Source organism: Oncorhynchus nerka, linkage group LG6, assembly GCF_034236695.1.
Source record: "Oncorhynchus nerka isolate Pitt River linkage group LG6, Oner_Uvic_2.0, whole genome shotgun sequence".
NCBI classification, from domain to species: domain Eukaryota; kingdom Metazoa; phylum Chordata; class Actinopteri; order Salmoniformes; family Salmonidae; genus Oncorhynchus; species Oncorhynchus nerka.
The window spans coordinates 50,983,824-51,001,178 of NC_088401.1; the positions used below are offsets into that span (position 1 = coordinate 50,983,824).

At 46.6% G+C, this 17,355-nt stretch overlaps 1 protein-coding gene across 1 annotated transcript in view; it reads left to right on the plus strand.

Annotated features, from left to right (window-relative positions):
* Positions 1-17,355, plus strand: part of LOC115130567 (protein diaphanous homolog 1-like) — a 123,210-nt gene that overhangs the window by 90,454 nt on the left and 15,401 nt on the right. Inside the window, 8 exon segments of the mRNA XM_065019625.1 lie at positions 12,766-12,864; positions 12,984-13,078; positions 13,250-13,351; positions 13,677-13,916; positions 14,180-14,309; positions 15,382-15,506; positions 15,766-15,930; positions 16,395-16,527. Coding sequence (XP_064875697.1) covers positions 12,766-12,864; positions 12,984-13,078; positions 13,250-13,351; positions 13,677-13,916; positions 14,180-14,309; positions 15,382-15,506; positions 15,766-15,930; positions 16,395-16,527 — 1,089 coding nt within the window.

The window sequence follows — 17,355 nt, forward strand, 5'->3', positions numbered from 1 at the left end:
TTCACTATCACAATTCCAGTGGGTTAGAAGTGTACATACACTAAATTGACTGTGCCTTTAAACAACTTGGAAACTTCCAGAAAATTATGTCATGGCTTTAGAAGCTTCTCATAGGCTAATTGACATAATTTGAGTCAATTGGAGGTGTACCTGTGGATATATTTTAAGGCCTACCTTCTTTGCTTGACATCATGGGAAAATCAATAAATCAGCCAAGACCTCAGAAAAAAAATTGTAGACCTCCACAAGTCTGGTTCATCCTTGGGAGCAATTTCCAAATGCCTGAAGGTACCACGTTAATCTGTACAAACAATAGTACACAAGTATAAACACCATGGGACCACGCAGCCGTCATATCGCTCAGGAAGAAGTGTTCTGTCTCCTGGAGATGAACATACTTTGGTGCGAAAAGTGCAAATCAATCCCAGAACAACAGCAAAGGACCTTGTGAAGATGCTGGAGGAAACGAGTACAAAAGTATCTATATCCACAGTAAAACGAGTCCTATATCGACATAACCTGAAAGGCCGCTCAGCAAGGAAGAAGCCACTGCTCCAAAACCACCATAAAAAAGCCAGACTACGGTTTGCAACTGCACATGGGGACAAAGATCGTACTTTTTGGAGAAATGTCCTGTGGTCTGATGAAACAAAAATAGAACTGTTTGCCCATAATGACCATCGTTATGTTTGGAGAAAAAAGGGGGAGGCTTGCAAGCCGAAGAACACCAGCCCAAACGTGAAGCACGGGGGTGGCCGCATCATGTTGTGGGGGTGCTTTGCTGCAGGAGGGACTGGTGCACTTCACAAAATAGATGGCATCATGAGGCAGGACAATTATGTGGATATATTGAAACAACGTCTCAAGAAATCAGTCCGGAAGTTAAAGCTTGGTCACAAATGTGTCTTCCAAATGGACAATGACCCAAGCATACAGTCATGGCCAAAAGCTTTGAGAATGACACAAATATTCATTTTCACAAAGTTTGCTGCTTCAGTGTCTTTAAATATTTTTGTCAGATGTTTCTATGGAATACTGAAGTATAATTATAAGCATTTCATAAGTGTCAAAGGCTTTTATTGACAATTATATGAACTTGATGCAAAGAGTCAATATTTGCAGTGTTGACCCTTCTTTTTCAAGACCTCTGCAATCCGTCCTGGCATGCTGTCAATTAACTTCTGGGCCACATCCTGACTGATGGCAGCTCATTCTTGCATAATCAATGCTTGGAATTTGTCAGAATTTGTAGATTTTTGTTTTTCCACCTGCCTCTTGAGGATTGACCACAAGTTAATGGGATTAAGGTCTGGGGGGTTTCCTGGTCTTTGACCCAAAATATTAATGTTTTGTTCCCCGAGCCACGTAGTTATCACTTTTGCCGTATGGCAAGGTGCTCCATCATGCTGGAAAAGGCATTGTTGTCAGCAAACTGTTCCTGGATGGTTGGGAGAAGTTGCTCTCGGAGGATATGTTGGTACCATTCTTTATTCATGCCTGTGTTCTTAGGCAAAATTGTGAGTGAGCCCACTCCCTTGGCTGAGAAGCAACCCACACATGAATGTTTTCAGGATTCTTTACTGTTGGCATGACACAGGACTGATGGTAAGCGCTCACCTTGTCTTCTCCAAACAAGCTTTTTTCCAGATGCACCAAACAATCGGAAATGGGATTCATCAGAGAAAATGACTTTACCCCAGTCCTCAGCAGTCCAATTCCTGTAATTTTTGCAGAATATCAGTCTGTCCCTGATGGTTTTCCTGGAGAGAAGTGGCTTTGCTGCCCTTCTTGACACCATGCCACCCTCTAAAAGTCTTCGCCTCACTGTGCGTGCAGATGCACTCACACCTGCCTGCTGCCATTACTGAGCAAGCTCTGCACTGGTGGTGCCCCGATCCCGCAGCTGAAACAACTTTAGGTGATGGTCCTGGCGCTTGCTGGACTTTTTTGGGTGCACTGAAGCCTTCTTCACAACAATTGAACCGCTCTCCTTGAAGTTCTTGATGATCCGATAATGGCTGATTTAGGTGCAATCTTACTGGCAGCAATATCCTTGCCTGTGAAGCCCTTTTTGTGCAAAGCAATGATGACGGCACGTGTTTCCTTGCAGGTAACCATGTTTCACAGAAGAAGAACAATGATTCCAAGCACCACCCTCCTTTTGAAGCTTCCAGTCTGTTATTCAAACTCAATCAGCATGACGGAGTGATCTCCAGCCTTTTCCTCGTCAATACTCACACCAGTGTTAACGAGAGAATCACTGACATGATGTCGGCTGGTCCTTTTGTGTCAGGGCTGAAATGCAGTGGAAATAGTTTTTGGGGATTCAGTTCATTTGCATGGCAAAGAGGGACTTTGTAATGAATTGCAATCCATCTGATCACTCTTCATAACATTCTAGAGTATATGGAAATTGCCGTCATACAAACTGAGGCAGCCGACTTTGAAAAGTTTTGTGTCATTCTCAAAACTTTTGGCCACGACTGTACTTACAAAGTTGTGACAAATTGGCTTAAGCACAACAAAGTCGAGGTTATCACAAAGCCCTGACTTCAATCCTACTGAAAATTTGTGGGCAAAACTGAAAAAGCGTGTGCAAGCAAGGAGGCCTACAAACCTAACTCAGTTACACCAGCTCTGTCATGAGGAATGGGCCAAAATTCACCCAACTTATTGTGGGATGCTTGTGGAAGGCTACCCGAGGCGTTTGACCCAAGTTAAACAATTTAAGGCGATGCTACCAAATACTAATTGAGTGTATGTAAACTTCTGACCCACTGGGAATGTGATGAAAGAAATAAAAGCTGAAATAAATCATTCTCTCTACTATTATTCTGACATTTCACATTCTTAAAATAAAGTGGTGATCCTAACTGACCTAAGACAGGGAATTTTTACTAGGATTAAATGTCAGGAATTGTGAAAAACTGAGTTTAAATGTAGTTTGCTAAGGTGTATGTAAACTTCTCACTTCAACTGTATGTCTCAGTGCTGAAGCTGTCTGTGGTAACTGCCATATGTAAGGCCGATTTCTTTTTCCTTCTCTTTTCTTCTCCCTGGAGCTGTTCTGACAGTCTCTGGAGTAAACTGCAGCTTTAGCTCCCGTCTGACTGGATTACACAGACTTTGGTGTCTATCTGTACTAGACCGTCTTACACACACACAAAATATTTAGCAGCACACTAAACCAGTTGAGAAAGGAGACAGAGGCTAACCTCTTGGGGGGGGGGTACAGTAAATCAGCTTCCACACACGTCGTGGCCTGTTTGGACCGTTGACTGGCTTCATAGCCCTTCCATCTCCACAGGTCAGTAAGCACATGGCTGGATTAGAACTGTGTGCGTGTTGGTTTTGTGTGCCCGTATAATTGTGACCAATTCCTTCGATAGTTTGAGAAACAGATGTTTTAGGAGAGGATTTTTGGTTTGTGGGGGGGTCTCAGTATTTGTGTCTTCGTTTGTATGGGGCTGAAACGGATATTAGAAACGCTATGGGAACCATGGAGGGCCTAACCTGCAATCAGACCAAACAGTTAGAGTCCACCTTTGTAGATAATATGATAGGATATCTGGGTGTATCTGGCAACCTCTAAACCTCCGCAGTCACTGTGTCTAAACCTCCGCAGTCACTGTGTCTAAACCTCCGCAGTCACTGTGTCTAAACCTCCGCAGTCACTGTGTCTAAACCTCCGCAGTCACTGTGTCTAAACCTCAGCAGTCACTGTGTCTAAACCTCAGCAGTCACTGTGTCTAAACCTCAGCAGTCACTGGGTCTAAACCTCAGCCGTCACTGGGTCTAAACCTCAGCCGTCACTGGGTCTAAACCTCAGCCGTCACTGGGTCTAAACCTCACCTGTCACTGTGTCTAAACCTCACCTGTCACTGGGTCTAAACCTCAGCCGTCACTGGGTCTAAACCTCAGCCGTCACTGGGTCTAAATCTCAGCAGTCACTGGGTCTAAATCTCAGCAGTAACTGGGTCTAAATCTCAGCAGTCACTGGGTCTAAACCTCAGCCGTCACTGGGTCTAAACCTCAGCAGTCACTGGGTCTAAACCTCAGCAGTCACTGGGTCTAAACCTCAGCAGCCACTGGGTCTAAACCTCAGCAGCCACTGGGTCTAAACCTCAGCCGTCACTGGGTCTAAACCTCAGCCGTCACTGGGTCTAAACCTCAGCCGTCACTGGGTCTAAACCTCAGCCGTCACTGGGTCTAAACCTCAGCAGTCACTGGGTCTAAACCTCAGCAGTCACTGGGTCTAAACCTCAGCAGCCACTGGGTCTAAACCTCAGCAGCCACTGGGTCCAAACCTCAGCAGTCACTGGGTCTAAACCTCAGCAGCCACTGGGTCTAAACCTCAGCAGCCACTGGGTCCAAACCTCAGCAGTCACTGGGTCCAAACCTCAGCAGTCACTGGGTCCAAACCTCAGCAGTCCATGATCTCCTGATGGTGTGTGTGACTCACTGGGATCAGAACTAGTGGACTTTTCTCTAGAGAGTATATAGGCTGTATGGTTACACTACACGCGCGCGCACACACACACACATGCACAGGGCTCCAGACTGTGACCATTTAGACAGATTTTGCGACCCTGTGACAATGTTTTTTATGGGGGGGCTAAAACCATGATTTGATAAAGTATGGTATCCTTATGATTCCTGTATTGAAAGTCCCCGCCTGCTTGCCCCTATACCTGTTTTGCTCGGGACTGCTGCTGTTTTGAGCAGCCGCTCTCTTTCCTTTACCGGAGGGAATAATGCTCCAGGAGAAAGAGAAATGTTCTTATTGTATAACATTTCAAATCCAATTGCAGGGAAAACATTTTAATTTAAATTTTTTTGCTCAATTTTATAACAAAGATATTTGATATTGATATTAGTGCACATAAAGATGCAGGCAAATGAATCTCGATTGAACATAAAGTACATAATTTCTGGAACCCAATTTAACAGTAAAATATATTTTATTCCACTTAACAAAAATATAAAAGTAATGCGTTGGGGGAGCGGTGTATTTCTGTCCAAAATAAAGCCCTTATGTGGAAAAATAATAATTCTGATTGGCTGGGCCTGTCTCCCAAGCGGCTGCACTCCCTGCCCAGTCATATGAAACCCATAGATTAGGGCCTAATTTATTTATTTCAATTGACTGATTTTCCTTATATGACCTGTAACTCAGTAAAATATTAGAAATGGTTGCGTTTTTTAATATTTTTTTGCTCATTATTAATCCAATTGGCTACCCAAAAAAATGCATTGACAATCACTGGATTGAGTTGAACATTTAAAAAAATACATGTTGAACCACAACCTGAGGAGTTGAACCAACTTTGTTCTTGAACACCATCTCAGTAGACTATTAGACTTTTTAATAAAGCACTGTGAATGACTGTACAACATGCTACTCGTTTTTTATATTGCGTAATGCCAGGAGGGGGAAAACAATGGTGCACTGAAATCATGGCCTGGTGCCACCAACTGAAAAACTTAGTAGCGCTAGTGCAACCAGTGGAAAATGTTAAGTCTGAAGCCCTGCACACGCACACGCACGCGCTACACTACTGTATGTAGGTTCCCTTTATGTGGATGAAAGAGGAGAGCCAGGCCCCCGTTTTAGCAGTTGGATTAAATCTTGTTCCTGATCATCTGTGGCAGACAGACGGACAGAGACGCTAGCTGGCTGCTCAGAGCTAATCCTTGTGATTGAGGCCGGGTCTCGCTGGGGCTGTCCCCGTTCTTACCCCTCTCCCCCTATCTATCTCCCTTTCCCCCCTCTCTCGCCCCTCATCATCTCCTCTCCATACCCTCCTTCTCTCTTCTTGCTTTCTTCCTCATCTCCCTCCCCCTATTCCTCCTCTTCATCCGTGCCTATGTGAGCCCTGGCCAGACCCTGAGACTGGCAGAGAAAGCGAGAGTGACAATAACAGGAACAGAAGTCTCTATGGTGGCTTGAAGACATTTAGATCTGACATCTTTTTCTCAAGTGTGTGTGTTTTTTTTTTCATGCCCTGCGAGCACTGTGTGACATTTTAAAGGGCAGTATCCCTCTCCCCGCCCCCATGTCTTCTAAAGGCAGAGCCCAGGGGCCTATGGATCCCGCTGAAACGCTCTCTCTGCCTCCTATTCGTCGTGTGCGCGTGTCAGTCTGTTTCCACCATGTGGTCAACTCGCGACTGCTAATCAAGCCTGCAAGGCTAGCCCAAGGAGACAGAGGGAGAGAGCGAGCTAGAGGAGGGAGCTAGAGAGAGAGAGTGCTTTCCTTTGTCCTCCTCACTGAAGCAGAGAGAGATGCCTGGGAGGAGAAGCAGACGGAGGAAGGGAACAGGGGGCGGGGGGGGGGGGGGGGGGGGGGTTTAACAGAGTGAATGTCTGCACTCCTCTGTGGCATGACACTGTGAAGCCCGACGTTTCTTTCCCCTTTTTATCTCTGCCTCCTTTCCGCTTTCTTCCTCTCCTCCTTTCCTGGTGTCTGTCCAGAATGAGCGTGTTAATATTTCAGAGCGACAGAAGTACTGCTCCAAACCCTTCCATAGCCCTAGGCGGTTGTTACCTAGAGGGTTAGAACACAGTGTGTGTGTACGGTGTCTATATGACTACCACATGACAATCTGTCAGTGTCGTGCGGTTGTGTTGCGATTGAGCTCATCTTTTCTGAGACAGCTTGCAGTACCCCGTCAACCACCCTAGAGGGAGCCGTTTGACGGCAAGGCCAATACTACATCCTCAAGGACGTCCTCTCTCTGCTCACGCTCCACACCGTGTACCAACCACTAGTGGATTTTTCGAGCACCACACACACACACGTACACACACAGAGGTACATACGCACACACACACACACATGGAGGGTGGGCGAGCGGGCGGGCAAGTGTCAACCCCCTCCAGCGCTGGTTGGGCTTGTCTGAGTCCTCTGGAGTGTGAAGGAGGGACGGGGAGAGGATGAATCTGAGGTGTGTGTGATTTTGTGTGTGTGGGTGTGGTTGTGTGGAACTCAAGGTCAATGGCAAAGTGAAGTGGATGAGAAGAGGAAACATTTGCACACATAGCCCTCACCCTTTCTCTTTCTCTCTCTCTCTCTCTCTCACCTTTCTCTCTCTCTCTCACATTTCTCTCTCTCTCACCTTTCTCTCTCCCTCCCTCTTTCTCTCCATTTCCTTTGTTTGACTCGTTTTATGGCCCTCTCTCTCCCTTTAACTGTCCTCTCCTCCCTCTTAATTATGCAAACACACTCCCTATTATTCTCTCTCCCCCCTCTCTCTCTCTCGCTCTCCCCCTCTCTTGCTCTCCTCTCGCTCTCCCCCCTCTCTCTCTGTTTTAATTAGCTGGTGTAATTGCAGTAGTAAATCTTAGCTCATGTCCCAGGGAGAGTGGCTGATATAGGGCTGATTTAATAACCACAGCCAGTGGTAGCGCATTACAGCTAACCTCTAACTGCCTCTTCTCGCCCTGTGTGTGTGTGTGTGTGTATCGTCCGGGTGTTTTAAAGGGGGGTTTATGAGCTGTTTGTGGTTGTGGCAGCAGTGAGAATGAGTTCAAGGTGAATCTGTGTCTGTGTGTCAGCTGTAGTGCCTTATCAGTGATGCAGGCTGAATAGTGTGTGTGTGTGTGTGTGCGCTTCATCACTGATGCAGGCTGCATGGTGTGAGTGCGTCATCACTGCAGACCTTCATGGCCAGGAGAGCAGAGAGAGGTCAGAACGGCCCTGAGAGAATAACACACACACACACACAACCTTTCTCTCTAGAACACACACCCTCTCATACACTCTCAGGGTCACTCTCACAGAGAGTGACAGAGTAGTAACCACTAGGACGGTGGTGTTCCTTACTGTTGGCTGATACATTACTCTAGAAACAGTACTGTGGTTTAGCCAGTAGAGGTCACTCATACTCCACGCATCACCATACATACAGCCATCCACATGAGTGACTCTTTTGTTCTACAGCACATGGATCACTGGCATATACACTAAGTGTACAAAACATTAAGAACACCTTCCTAATATTGAGTTGCACCCCACCACCACCCAGGTGTTGAAAGCGTTCCGCAGGGATGCTGGCCCATGATGACTCCAATGCTTCTCACAGTTGTGTCAAGTTGGCTGGATGTCCTTTGGGTGGTGGATCATTCTTGATACACACGGTAACCTGTTAAGTGGGACAAACCCAGCAGCATTGCAGTTCTTGACACAAACCGGTGCGCGTGGTGTACCTACTACCATACCCCGTTCAAAGACACTTAACTCTTTTGTCTCGCCCATTCACCCTTTGAAGGGCACAAACACACATTCCATTTCTCAAGACTTCTTCAACTGGTCTCCTCTTCATCTACACTGATTGAAGTGGATTTAACAAGCGACATCAATAAGGGATCGTAGCTTCCACCTGGATTCACCTGGTCAGTTTGTCACGGGAAGAGCAGGTGTTCTTAATGTTTTGTACACTCTGTACTCACAGGTAGTTCAATGATTAGAAAGTACATTTAAAATGGTTAAAATATATATATATGTATGTAGTTCTAGGGAGATGTTATAAGATTATATAAGGGTTCAATACATGAAATAGATATACATGAAATAGAGCTGCATTATGTTGAGACTATGAGATTTGGTCGGAAACGCATTGAAGAGGTCTAATTGAGTTTTAGAGTTAGAGGCTTTTAGTATACTTTAAAAATCTGTTTTGGGACTTGTGTATCTTAACTCAATGATGTAGGTAATTAATTTAAATAAATATATGTTGTCTGTACTTATACACTAGGGCTACTCTTCCAACCATAACTTCATTGTTTGGACTTTTTACAAAGGTTTTACATTCTCTAGATGGTACTTTTTGTCATGTGACTTTACCATACCATCACAGCACACATGCAAGCTGATGACTGGTGGAAATGACAAATAAATGACATTCTCATTTTGTCATGATTTGATATTTGCTGTTTAAATCATTTTCAACTTTATACAGCCTTTATGAGATGACATGTGTGCGCTGTGGGTCAGTGGAGTAATTCTTCCAAGCAGCTCCACTGTTCAGACACCAGGGGTGCGCAAGTGAGCACAGTCCTAGCCCCTCCCCTAACCCCTCCCACCCAGCCTGGCCCTCCCACATCCTGCTTCCCCCCTGCCCCACCCAGCCATCTGCTGTTGGGCTCCACATGCACTGCCAGGAATCCATTTTCCCTGCTTCCTTTCAGAAAGAAAAACAGGATGAAGGGGCTCTTTCAGTCCGAGGTTATTCTGGAACCCCCCCTAATTCTTTCTCTCTTTACACACACACACACACCGTGGTGTAATGTGCACATTTTAAAGTTTAAAGGGACCAAGTCTCAGTCAGCTGTCCTTCTGTTAAGTTTAGACAAAAGACCTCATGCCACTTTTTAGCCTCCCCCTTCCCCATGCTCTCCATTTTCTCTCCAGTCTTTGTCACGTACATTCCATTCAAACTTTTAGAGTAACTTCATTTTCAAATTGAACGCGTGAGGCTTCCAGTCTAAACATATTGAATTAAGGTTGTGAAGTTCAAGACTTTGTAAGCAGGAGAAAAGTGTATTGTGTGTGTGTTGTATGGCAGCTAGACATGTAGAAGCATAATATCAGGAGCCTCTCAGTCCAAACCTTAAGAATGTGACTCTCGAAACCTAAATCCCTCTCCTCCACTTCTAGCTGGGGAGAAACTCGGGGCAGAAGAATGTTGTATGGGGGGAAGTTGTATTCAAGTTATATAATGTTGAGTGCACTTCTCCCAGCTGGCCAGTAGAGGTGTGTCATGAGCCACTCTTTTCCTCCATATGCACACAATGGACTCTGCCATCTTTAAGCTTTTAGAATAAAAATAACCTTGGTCCAGTCTACTCCGCATGCAGGGAGTGGTAATGAGAGAATGAAAGAGGAGAGGGAATGAAGGAGAGGGAAATGGATGAAATAAGAGGGCTTTTCTCTGAGAAGGGGTTGATTGTTTTTGTTCTTTCCTGTTTCTCTTTTCTTCGCTCCAAGGCAGCGAGCCGTCACCTCCTCACACAGATTCTATCCTTTTAAGGAGCGAGAGGGGAAGAGAGAGAGAAGAGGATAGGGGGATGAATAACAGTTCATGCCTGGTGACTGATAAACAGTCTCCTTTTTGTACAGACACTCACTCCGACAGACTTTTTAAAGAAAAATGTTGAACCTTTATTTAAGCTTTAACTATTCAACTACTGCATGACTTGGCTCTTCTCCTTAACCCTTCTCTCCTTCTTTGTTTCTCTCTTTTAGCAGGAGATAGATTTGTAATGTTAGTTGAACAGTAACGAAAAGACTTGAGCGCACACACACACACACACACACTTGTCTCAGTGCCAGACAGCTGTTGGAGAGGCAGGGGGCTGTGGTGGGGTAACCAGGGGGAGGGGGCGTATGGGGGTGAGTAAGGGGTCCCCTTTGTGCGGGTGGGGAGCAATAGAACTACAGCATGTACTATAAAACGAGAACGTTTGTGTGTTTGCTAATGGACATGCCATGTGTGTGTCAGTGTTCTCCCCCCATTGTGGCAGTTTAGTGTGAGTGGTGTGTTATCAGTGGCCAGTAGGGGTGCCATTGCACCATAAATGAGAGAACCTGTATGTGTGCAGCCGTTTTGCCCTCGTCCTAGGACCCGTTTTGCCCTCGGTTTAGGACCCGTTTTGCCCTCGGCCTAGGACCCGTTTTGCCCTCGGCCTAGGACCCGTTTTGCCCTCGGCCTAGGACCCGTTTTGCCCTCGGCCTAAGACCCGTTTTTGCCCTCGGCCTAGGACCCGTTTTTGCCCTCGGCCTAGGACCCGTTTTTGCCCTCGGCCTAGGACCCGTTTTTGCCCTCGGCCTAGGACCCGTTTTTGCCCTCGGCCTAGGACCCGTTTTATGATAGTGATGTAATGACGACGTGAACGTCATAGGAAAGCTTATCAGAGGGCTGTGCTCTGATTGGCTAGAGCGCATCATGCACTATAATAAGCGTAAGAGCACACACTCATCCCCTCTCTCTCTCCTCTCATCCCCTCTTCTCTCGCACTCTCGCTCTCTCTGTGACCAAAAGTATGTGGACACCTGCTCGTCGAACATCTCATTCCAGATTCATTAATATGGAGTTGGTCTCTAATTTGCTGCTGTAACAGCCTCCACTCTTCTTTCCACTAGATGTTTGAACATTACTGTGGGGACTTCCATTCAGCCACAAGCATTATTGAGGTTGGGCACTGATGTTGGGCAATTAGGTCTGGCTCGCAGTCTGTTCCAATTCATCCCAAGGTGTTCGATGGAGTTGAGGTCAGGGCTCTATGCAGGCCAGTTAAGTTCTTCCACACCGATCTCGACAAACCATTTCTGTATGGACCTCGCTTTGTGCACAGGGGCATTGTCATGCTGAAACAGGAAAGGGCCTTTCCCAAACTGTTGCCACAAAGTTGGAAGCACACATTTGCCTAGAATGTAATTGTATGCTGTAGCGTTACGATTTCCCTTCACTGGAACTAAGGGGCCTAGCCTGAGCCAGGAAAAACAGCTAAGACCATTATTCCTCCTCCACCAAACTTTACAGTTGGCATTATGCATTCATGTAGGTAGCTTTCTCCTGGCAGCTGCCAAACCCAGATTCGTCTGTCGGACTGCCAGATGGCGAAGAGTGATTCATCAGTTCATTGAACGCATTTCCACAACCAATGTTTGTCTGTGGAGATTGCATGGTGGTGTGCTCGATTTTATACACCTGTCAGGAACGGGTTTGGCTGGATAAGCCGAATCCGCTAATTTGAAGGGGTGTCCACATACTTTTGTATATATCCTGTATGTCCATCTCTATTTGTCTCCCTGATTGTGTGTGTGTGTCTATGTCCCTGTGTGTTTGTCTCTGTCCGTGTGTGTAACGGCGGATATCCTGATAGTCTTCCTGCTCTCTGTAGGCTCCAGGACAGAGTGTGCGAGACACAATGGTGTTTATGATTCCTATTGACAATACAGACAGTACACATTATGCACACTCAGACACGCGAACACACGCACACAATACATTAGGTACATACGAAGGCAACATATGCTTGTTGTCACACAGGGAAAACACATATGCTACCCGCAGACAGGTGACAAAGACACACTGAACTCAACCCAGAAGTACACACACTCCCCACAGACAAGTTCCTGACCCTCGTCCCAACAGTTTGTGTGTGTATGGTGGTGTGTTCGCTGCTGCTTTGTGCCTGCCTCCGAGCCCTCCATGTCCATCTGCATGAGAACTATGTCCAGTAGCCTTGTGCTACGTGAACATTCTTCCCCCGTGGTGCTGGAGTGCTGTTTCTCCCGTCTACTCCGAGGTGTAACGTTACAATGCTCCCAACACCTCCATGACGTTCTACAGCTGGAGGTGGGAGACGCACGAAAAGGGCATCTCTCTCTCTCTCTCTCTCTCTCTCTGCCAGCCTCCATCTACATCCACCTCTCCCCCCCTCTATTTCTATCATGATGTTTCTCTTGTCACCTCTGTTATATCACTCTTTCTGTTTTCCTTGTCATATGCATTAAAATGGTCACCGTGGCCTCCTCCACTGCCATGTTCCTTTTTTTACCCTCTTGCGCGCCATCTATCCCCTCCCTCCAGTTGAAATGTGCCTCGGGATTGACCTCTTGCCATTTGAGCTTTTATCTAAAGTGACTTAGTTGCCGTGCTCTACCAACTGAGCTACTGAAGACCAAATATTAACAATATAAAATCTTCACCCCCACCTCTCTCGCTCTCTCTCTCTCGCTCTCTCTTTCTCTGTGAATAGCTAAGAAAGACCAGGAGGGAGAGGAGGAAAAGAAAACAACCCAGAAGAAGAAGGTGAAAGAGTTGAAGGTGTTGGACTCCAAATCATCTCAGAACCTTTGTGAGTGCCGTCACCACCATCCACTATGCTCAGCTTCTCAGGGTTACAATGCAGCAAATGATCTAGCAGTCACGTGTTGTTGTGTGTGTGTGTGAGCTCTGACTGGCTGTGTGTTTCAGCCATCTTCCTGGGCTCGTTCCGTCTGCCCTACGAGGAGATCAAGAACGTCATCCTGGAGGTCAACGAGAAGCTGCTCTCTGAGTCCATGGTGCAGGTACAGACCAGAGAGAGTGTGTCTTTGTTTGTCTGTCTGGCTTGCTGGCTGAACGTGAGCCGAGTCGGTGTTTCCTATGCGTGTGTATTTATGCATTCAAATGTTGTATTCGTCCTGTGTGTAAATGAATGTTTTCTGTGTCTCTCTCTGTGTCTCTCTCTGTCTGTGTAGAATCTTATCAAGCAGCTGCCTGAACAGGAAACGCTAAATGTTCTGGGTGAGATGAAAGATGAGTATGAAGACCTCGCAGAGGCCGAGCAGTTTGGAGTCGTGGTGAGAACAGAACACACGCTATTATGTGGAAAAATGAGGAGTTAACAAAGCTCTGATTGGCCTGAATAACCCATAGCGTAACACATTAGACTTGGAAAACACGAACTAGCCAACTACACACACAAACCCATTGACCCTAGTCAAACACTACCAGGAAATACAATCCCTCCCAACCCACTTTAAAGGAAACATAACTTATAAAAGGCTTTATAGAGCATTCACAAGTGTTCGTTTGCACTAAAAAGATGCTTCAGAAATCATTTATAACACATTTACCTCTTGTGTCTGTCATGGTCTCCAACACTCCCTTCGCTCCCGCCTCCAGATGTCAACGGTGAAGCGGCTGAAGCCTCGGCTGACGGCCATCTTGTTCCGGCTGCAGTTTGAGGAGCAGCTGAACAACATCAAGCCAGACGTGGTGTCCGTGACGGCGGCCTGCGAGGAGCTGAGGAAGAGCGCCACCTTCTCCCAGCTGCTGCAGATCATCCTGCTGGTGGGCAACTACATGAACGCCGGTTCCCGCAACGCCAAGGCCTTCGGATTCAGCATCAGCTACCTCTGCAAGGTGTGTGTGTGTGTGTGAGAGAGAGAAGCACGTGTACATATCCACACATGCACGTCACTCAGAGGCCTTCACATTCAACATCCACTACTTCTGCAAGGTGATAGAGATCTACACGTGTAAATAAACTAACACACAGACACAACCGCATATCTACATACACGCTACAGGGTTAGGACAAAATGGACGTGATCAGCAGACTGCATTGAGGGTTTTAAAAGGGAGGGGGATCAAACTCTTGTCTGATTTGCCCTCTGTCCAATCAGCTGCGGGATACCAAGACGGCTGACCTGAAGCAGACGCTGCTGCACTTCCTGGCTGACGTTTGTCAGGAGCAGTATCCCGACGTCATGACCTTCCCAGACGAGCTCATCCACGTGGAGAAGGCCAGCCGAGGTAACCACGACAACCATGGACCACACAAGGGTCGGGCGACGTCAACCTTTTGTCCTATCGTGATCAAGTAGTGATAAAATCACGGGCTGGATAGAAGCAACGTCCTCGTGCTTCACACTACTTGTTTTGCTTCCTCCTCTCTTCATTTTCATTCTTGTTCTCTTTGAAAGCGGCAACTTTAGGACTATAGAATATTTAGGAAATAGGCTACTGTTCATAACTTAAATTAGCCTTTAAGCTTTTATGATAGGCCTAGTAGGAGTTTAGGTTATTGGCCGTTTCGGTTTTGTTTTTAGATGGACTTTTTCCCGCACGGATAATTTATTTCTTAATGGGCTTAAACTTGAAGCTTGTAATTCAACATTTTTTTTCTATAGTCTATTGCTATCGTTTGATCGCTCTCGTTATGAGTCCCCTGGCTACCATGCATGCGTAAAATGATGAAAGTGTAGCTTGGCCCAAAGTCCTATTCATATCAAATGGAGAGGGAATATAGCCTGCGTTTTTAAATTTAATTTTAAAAAATGTATTACAGCTAGACCCAATCTAGTTCAGGAGTGTTGGTTATAAATATATGGAATAGCTTTGAGCTATACAGAGCTAGAGAGAGAAGCAGTATTCTGACTGGACATTTTGCGCTGCTTTTGGGGGAATCTTCGCCTTGGCTACTTTACTCTGTTGCGTTCTGTAGGCTTGCATAAATAACAGGCTGTTTCTTGAAATAGGGCAATAGCAAATAGGACCCAGGCAGATTACTCGGGAATGTCACTCGTGTGCTGACCGACTCGGTCCCTTAGGCCTACGGCGCGGCGCCAGTCACTTTTTAAATGGGCTAAACCATCGCCTGTCACATCGCTGTGTCGTCACCATCGGCGATGGCTGACAGTAGACGCTAGACGATGCTATCGTAATATTGCCCAACCCTAGACTACACCTAACACCTGCCCTCATAACTAAGACGGGGGGGGGATGCAAATATTCGGACACAGTTTTCCTTTCCTTGTTTTCTCTCCTCATCCCCTTGCCTTTCATGACACGTATTGCCCCTTTTCCCCTCTAACCCCTGTGTCAGTGTCGGCTGAGACTCTGCAGAAGAACTTGGAGCAGATGGGCCGTGCGCTGAAGAGTCTGGACAAAGACCTGGAGACCTTCCCTCCTCCACAGAGTGACAGGGACATGTTCATAGAGAAAATGAATATATCCTTTACTACTGCCAATCACATTCCCTCGAAGTCCAACTTAACTCCAGTCTTTTTCACTTCCTCTGACCCAATAGAATGACGTGTAAAGTGTTGTTTCTAATTAGCTTCACACACACCCTACGAATTACGACGGAGACCGGGACACATCCTCTGATGTCATTTCCTGCAGGCCAGGTCTTCCGTGCTGAATGTGTGTGAGTGTGTAGGCCTCTGTGTGTTTGCTGGGCCGTGTGTTCCTTAACGCAGTTCTCCACAGCTTCGTGGGCACTGCCAGAGTGCAGTACGAGAAGTTGGACATGATGCATAAGAACATGGAGAAGCAGTACTCTGACCTGGGGGACTACTTTGTGTTCGACCCTCGCAAGATTTCCGTCGAAGAGTTCTTTGGCGACCTCAACAACTTCAAGAACATGTTCCAGGTGAGTGTGCGCCTCATTTCGGGTTCAATTCGACACACTGAAGTCGATAGCGAACAGCGTCGTTTCTCCTCACCTGTCTGTGCAAGTAATATTTACTTTGTTAGTAGGCAGGTGTAGTCTACAGGTAATTCCTTATCAGTTTCCTCTTAGCCTAAACAAACACATTAGAGGGAAGAGGGAGGAGTGGAAACTGGGGGGCAGGTTCTGCCACCTGTTCCTAGTGTTGACATGGCGTTCGTAACGGCTGACGTGGCGTGTCTGTCACATTTTAAAGCGTTTAGCTGCGACTGTGGTTTACTAAGAGAGCTCCGTGATCCTACAGGTGCAGGTGCTGGCTTGTTTAACCCGGTTGTCTTGGTACGTGGCCAACTCTTCAAGTGTTTCTCGGTGTCGCGTGCTCACGCTCTCTCCCCCCCTCTCGCGTACACACGCACTCACCGTCTCTTGTGTCCATGTCCCCTCAGCAAGCCGTGAAGGAGAATGCGAAGAGGAGGGAGGCGGAGGAGAAGATCAAGAGAGCAAAGCTGGCCAGAGAGAAGGCTGACAGGGAGAAGGAGGAGAAACAGAAGAGAAGCCAACAACTGGACCTCAACGAAGGTCAGAGTGTCTGTGGGAGAGGAGTGGGTCAACGTGTGTGGGTGGGAGGATGTTTTGTGAACTGAACTTCTCCTTGATACCAGTTGGGGGCAGTCAGAGCCCACTGTACTGCGGGATCTGTGGTTGTGTGTGTGTGTGTGTGTTCTCCAGTAATCCGCAGCAGACCTAAGATAATCTAATATAGAGGATCTCTGCACAGAGCGAGAGAAAAGAGCGTGTGACCGAGAGACGGAGGATACAAATGTGGAGGAAACTGTAGTCTCTGTCTTATCCCCTCGTCCGTTGTTTTTGGAACGAGGGATTTTCTTCTCAGAAAAGAGTAAGAAGATGGAGGAACTCTCTAGCTCCACAAATACGTTCCTCTCTGGGATTCAAACAGGCTGGGATAGTGGCCGTCTTATCCTGACACACACACACACACACAGGACAATGCGCTGAAACCCATACAAACGGACCACAAATAAGTAACTTTTTTTGCCTTCTACACCCTCACACATGCTGTCCCTCCCCCACTTTTCTTTCTCTGACCTACTTTCGGAACATTCCTCCTCTTGGCTCCAGTTGGTCTCCCTTGGGACTCCACAGTTCCACAGTCAACAGAATTCCTCTCTGCTACAGCGCTGTGTGTGTGTGTGTGTGTGTGTGTGTGTGTGTGTGTGCGTGCACTCTTTCACCCACATTATTTCCCTCTCTCCTGATGATGTGTTCCAGCTGGCTCTTCTCCTCCCTCTTTTTCTTCCATCTCTCCCTAATTCTTTCCATAATTTCTCCCCTTTCTTTTTAAAGGGGCAGCAAGTGATCTACCTGCCATTTTAACCAATTTTCCAT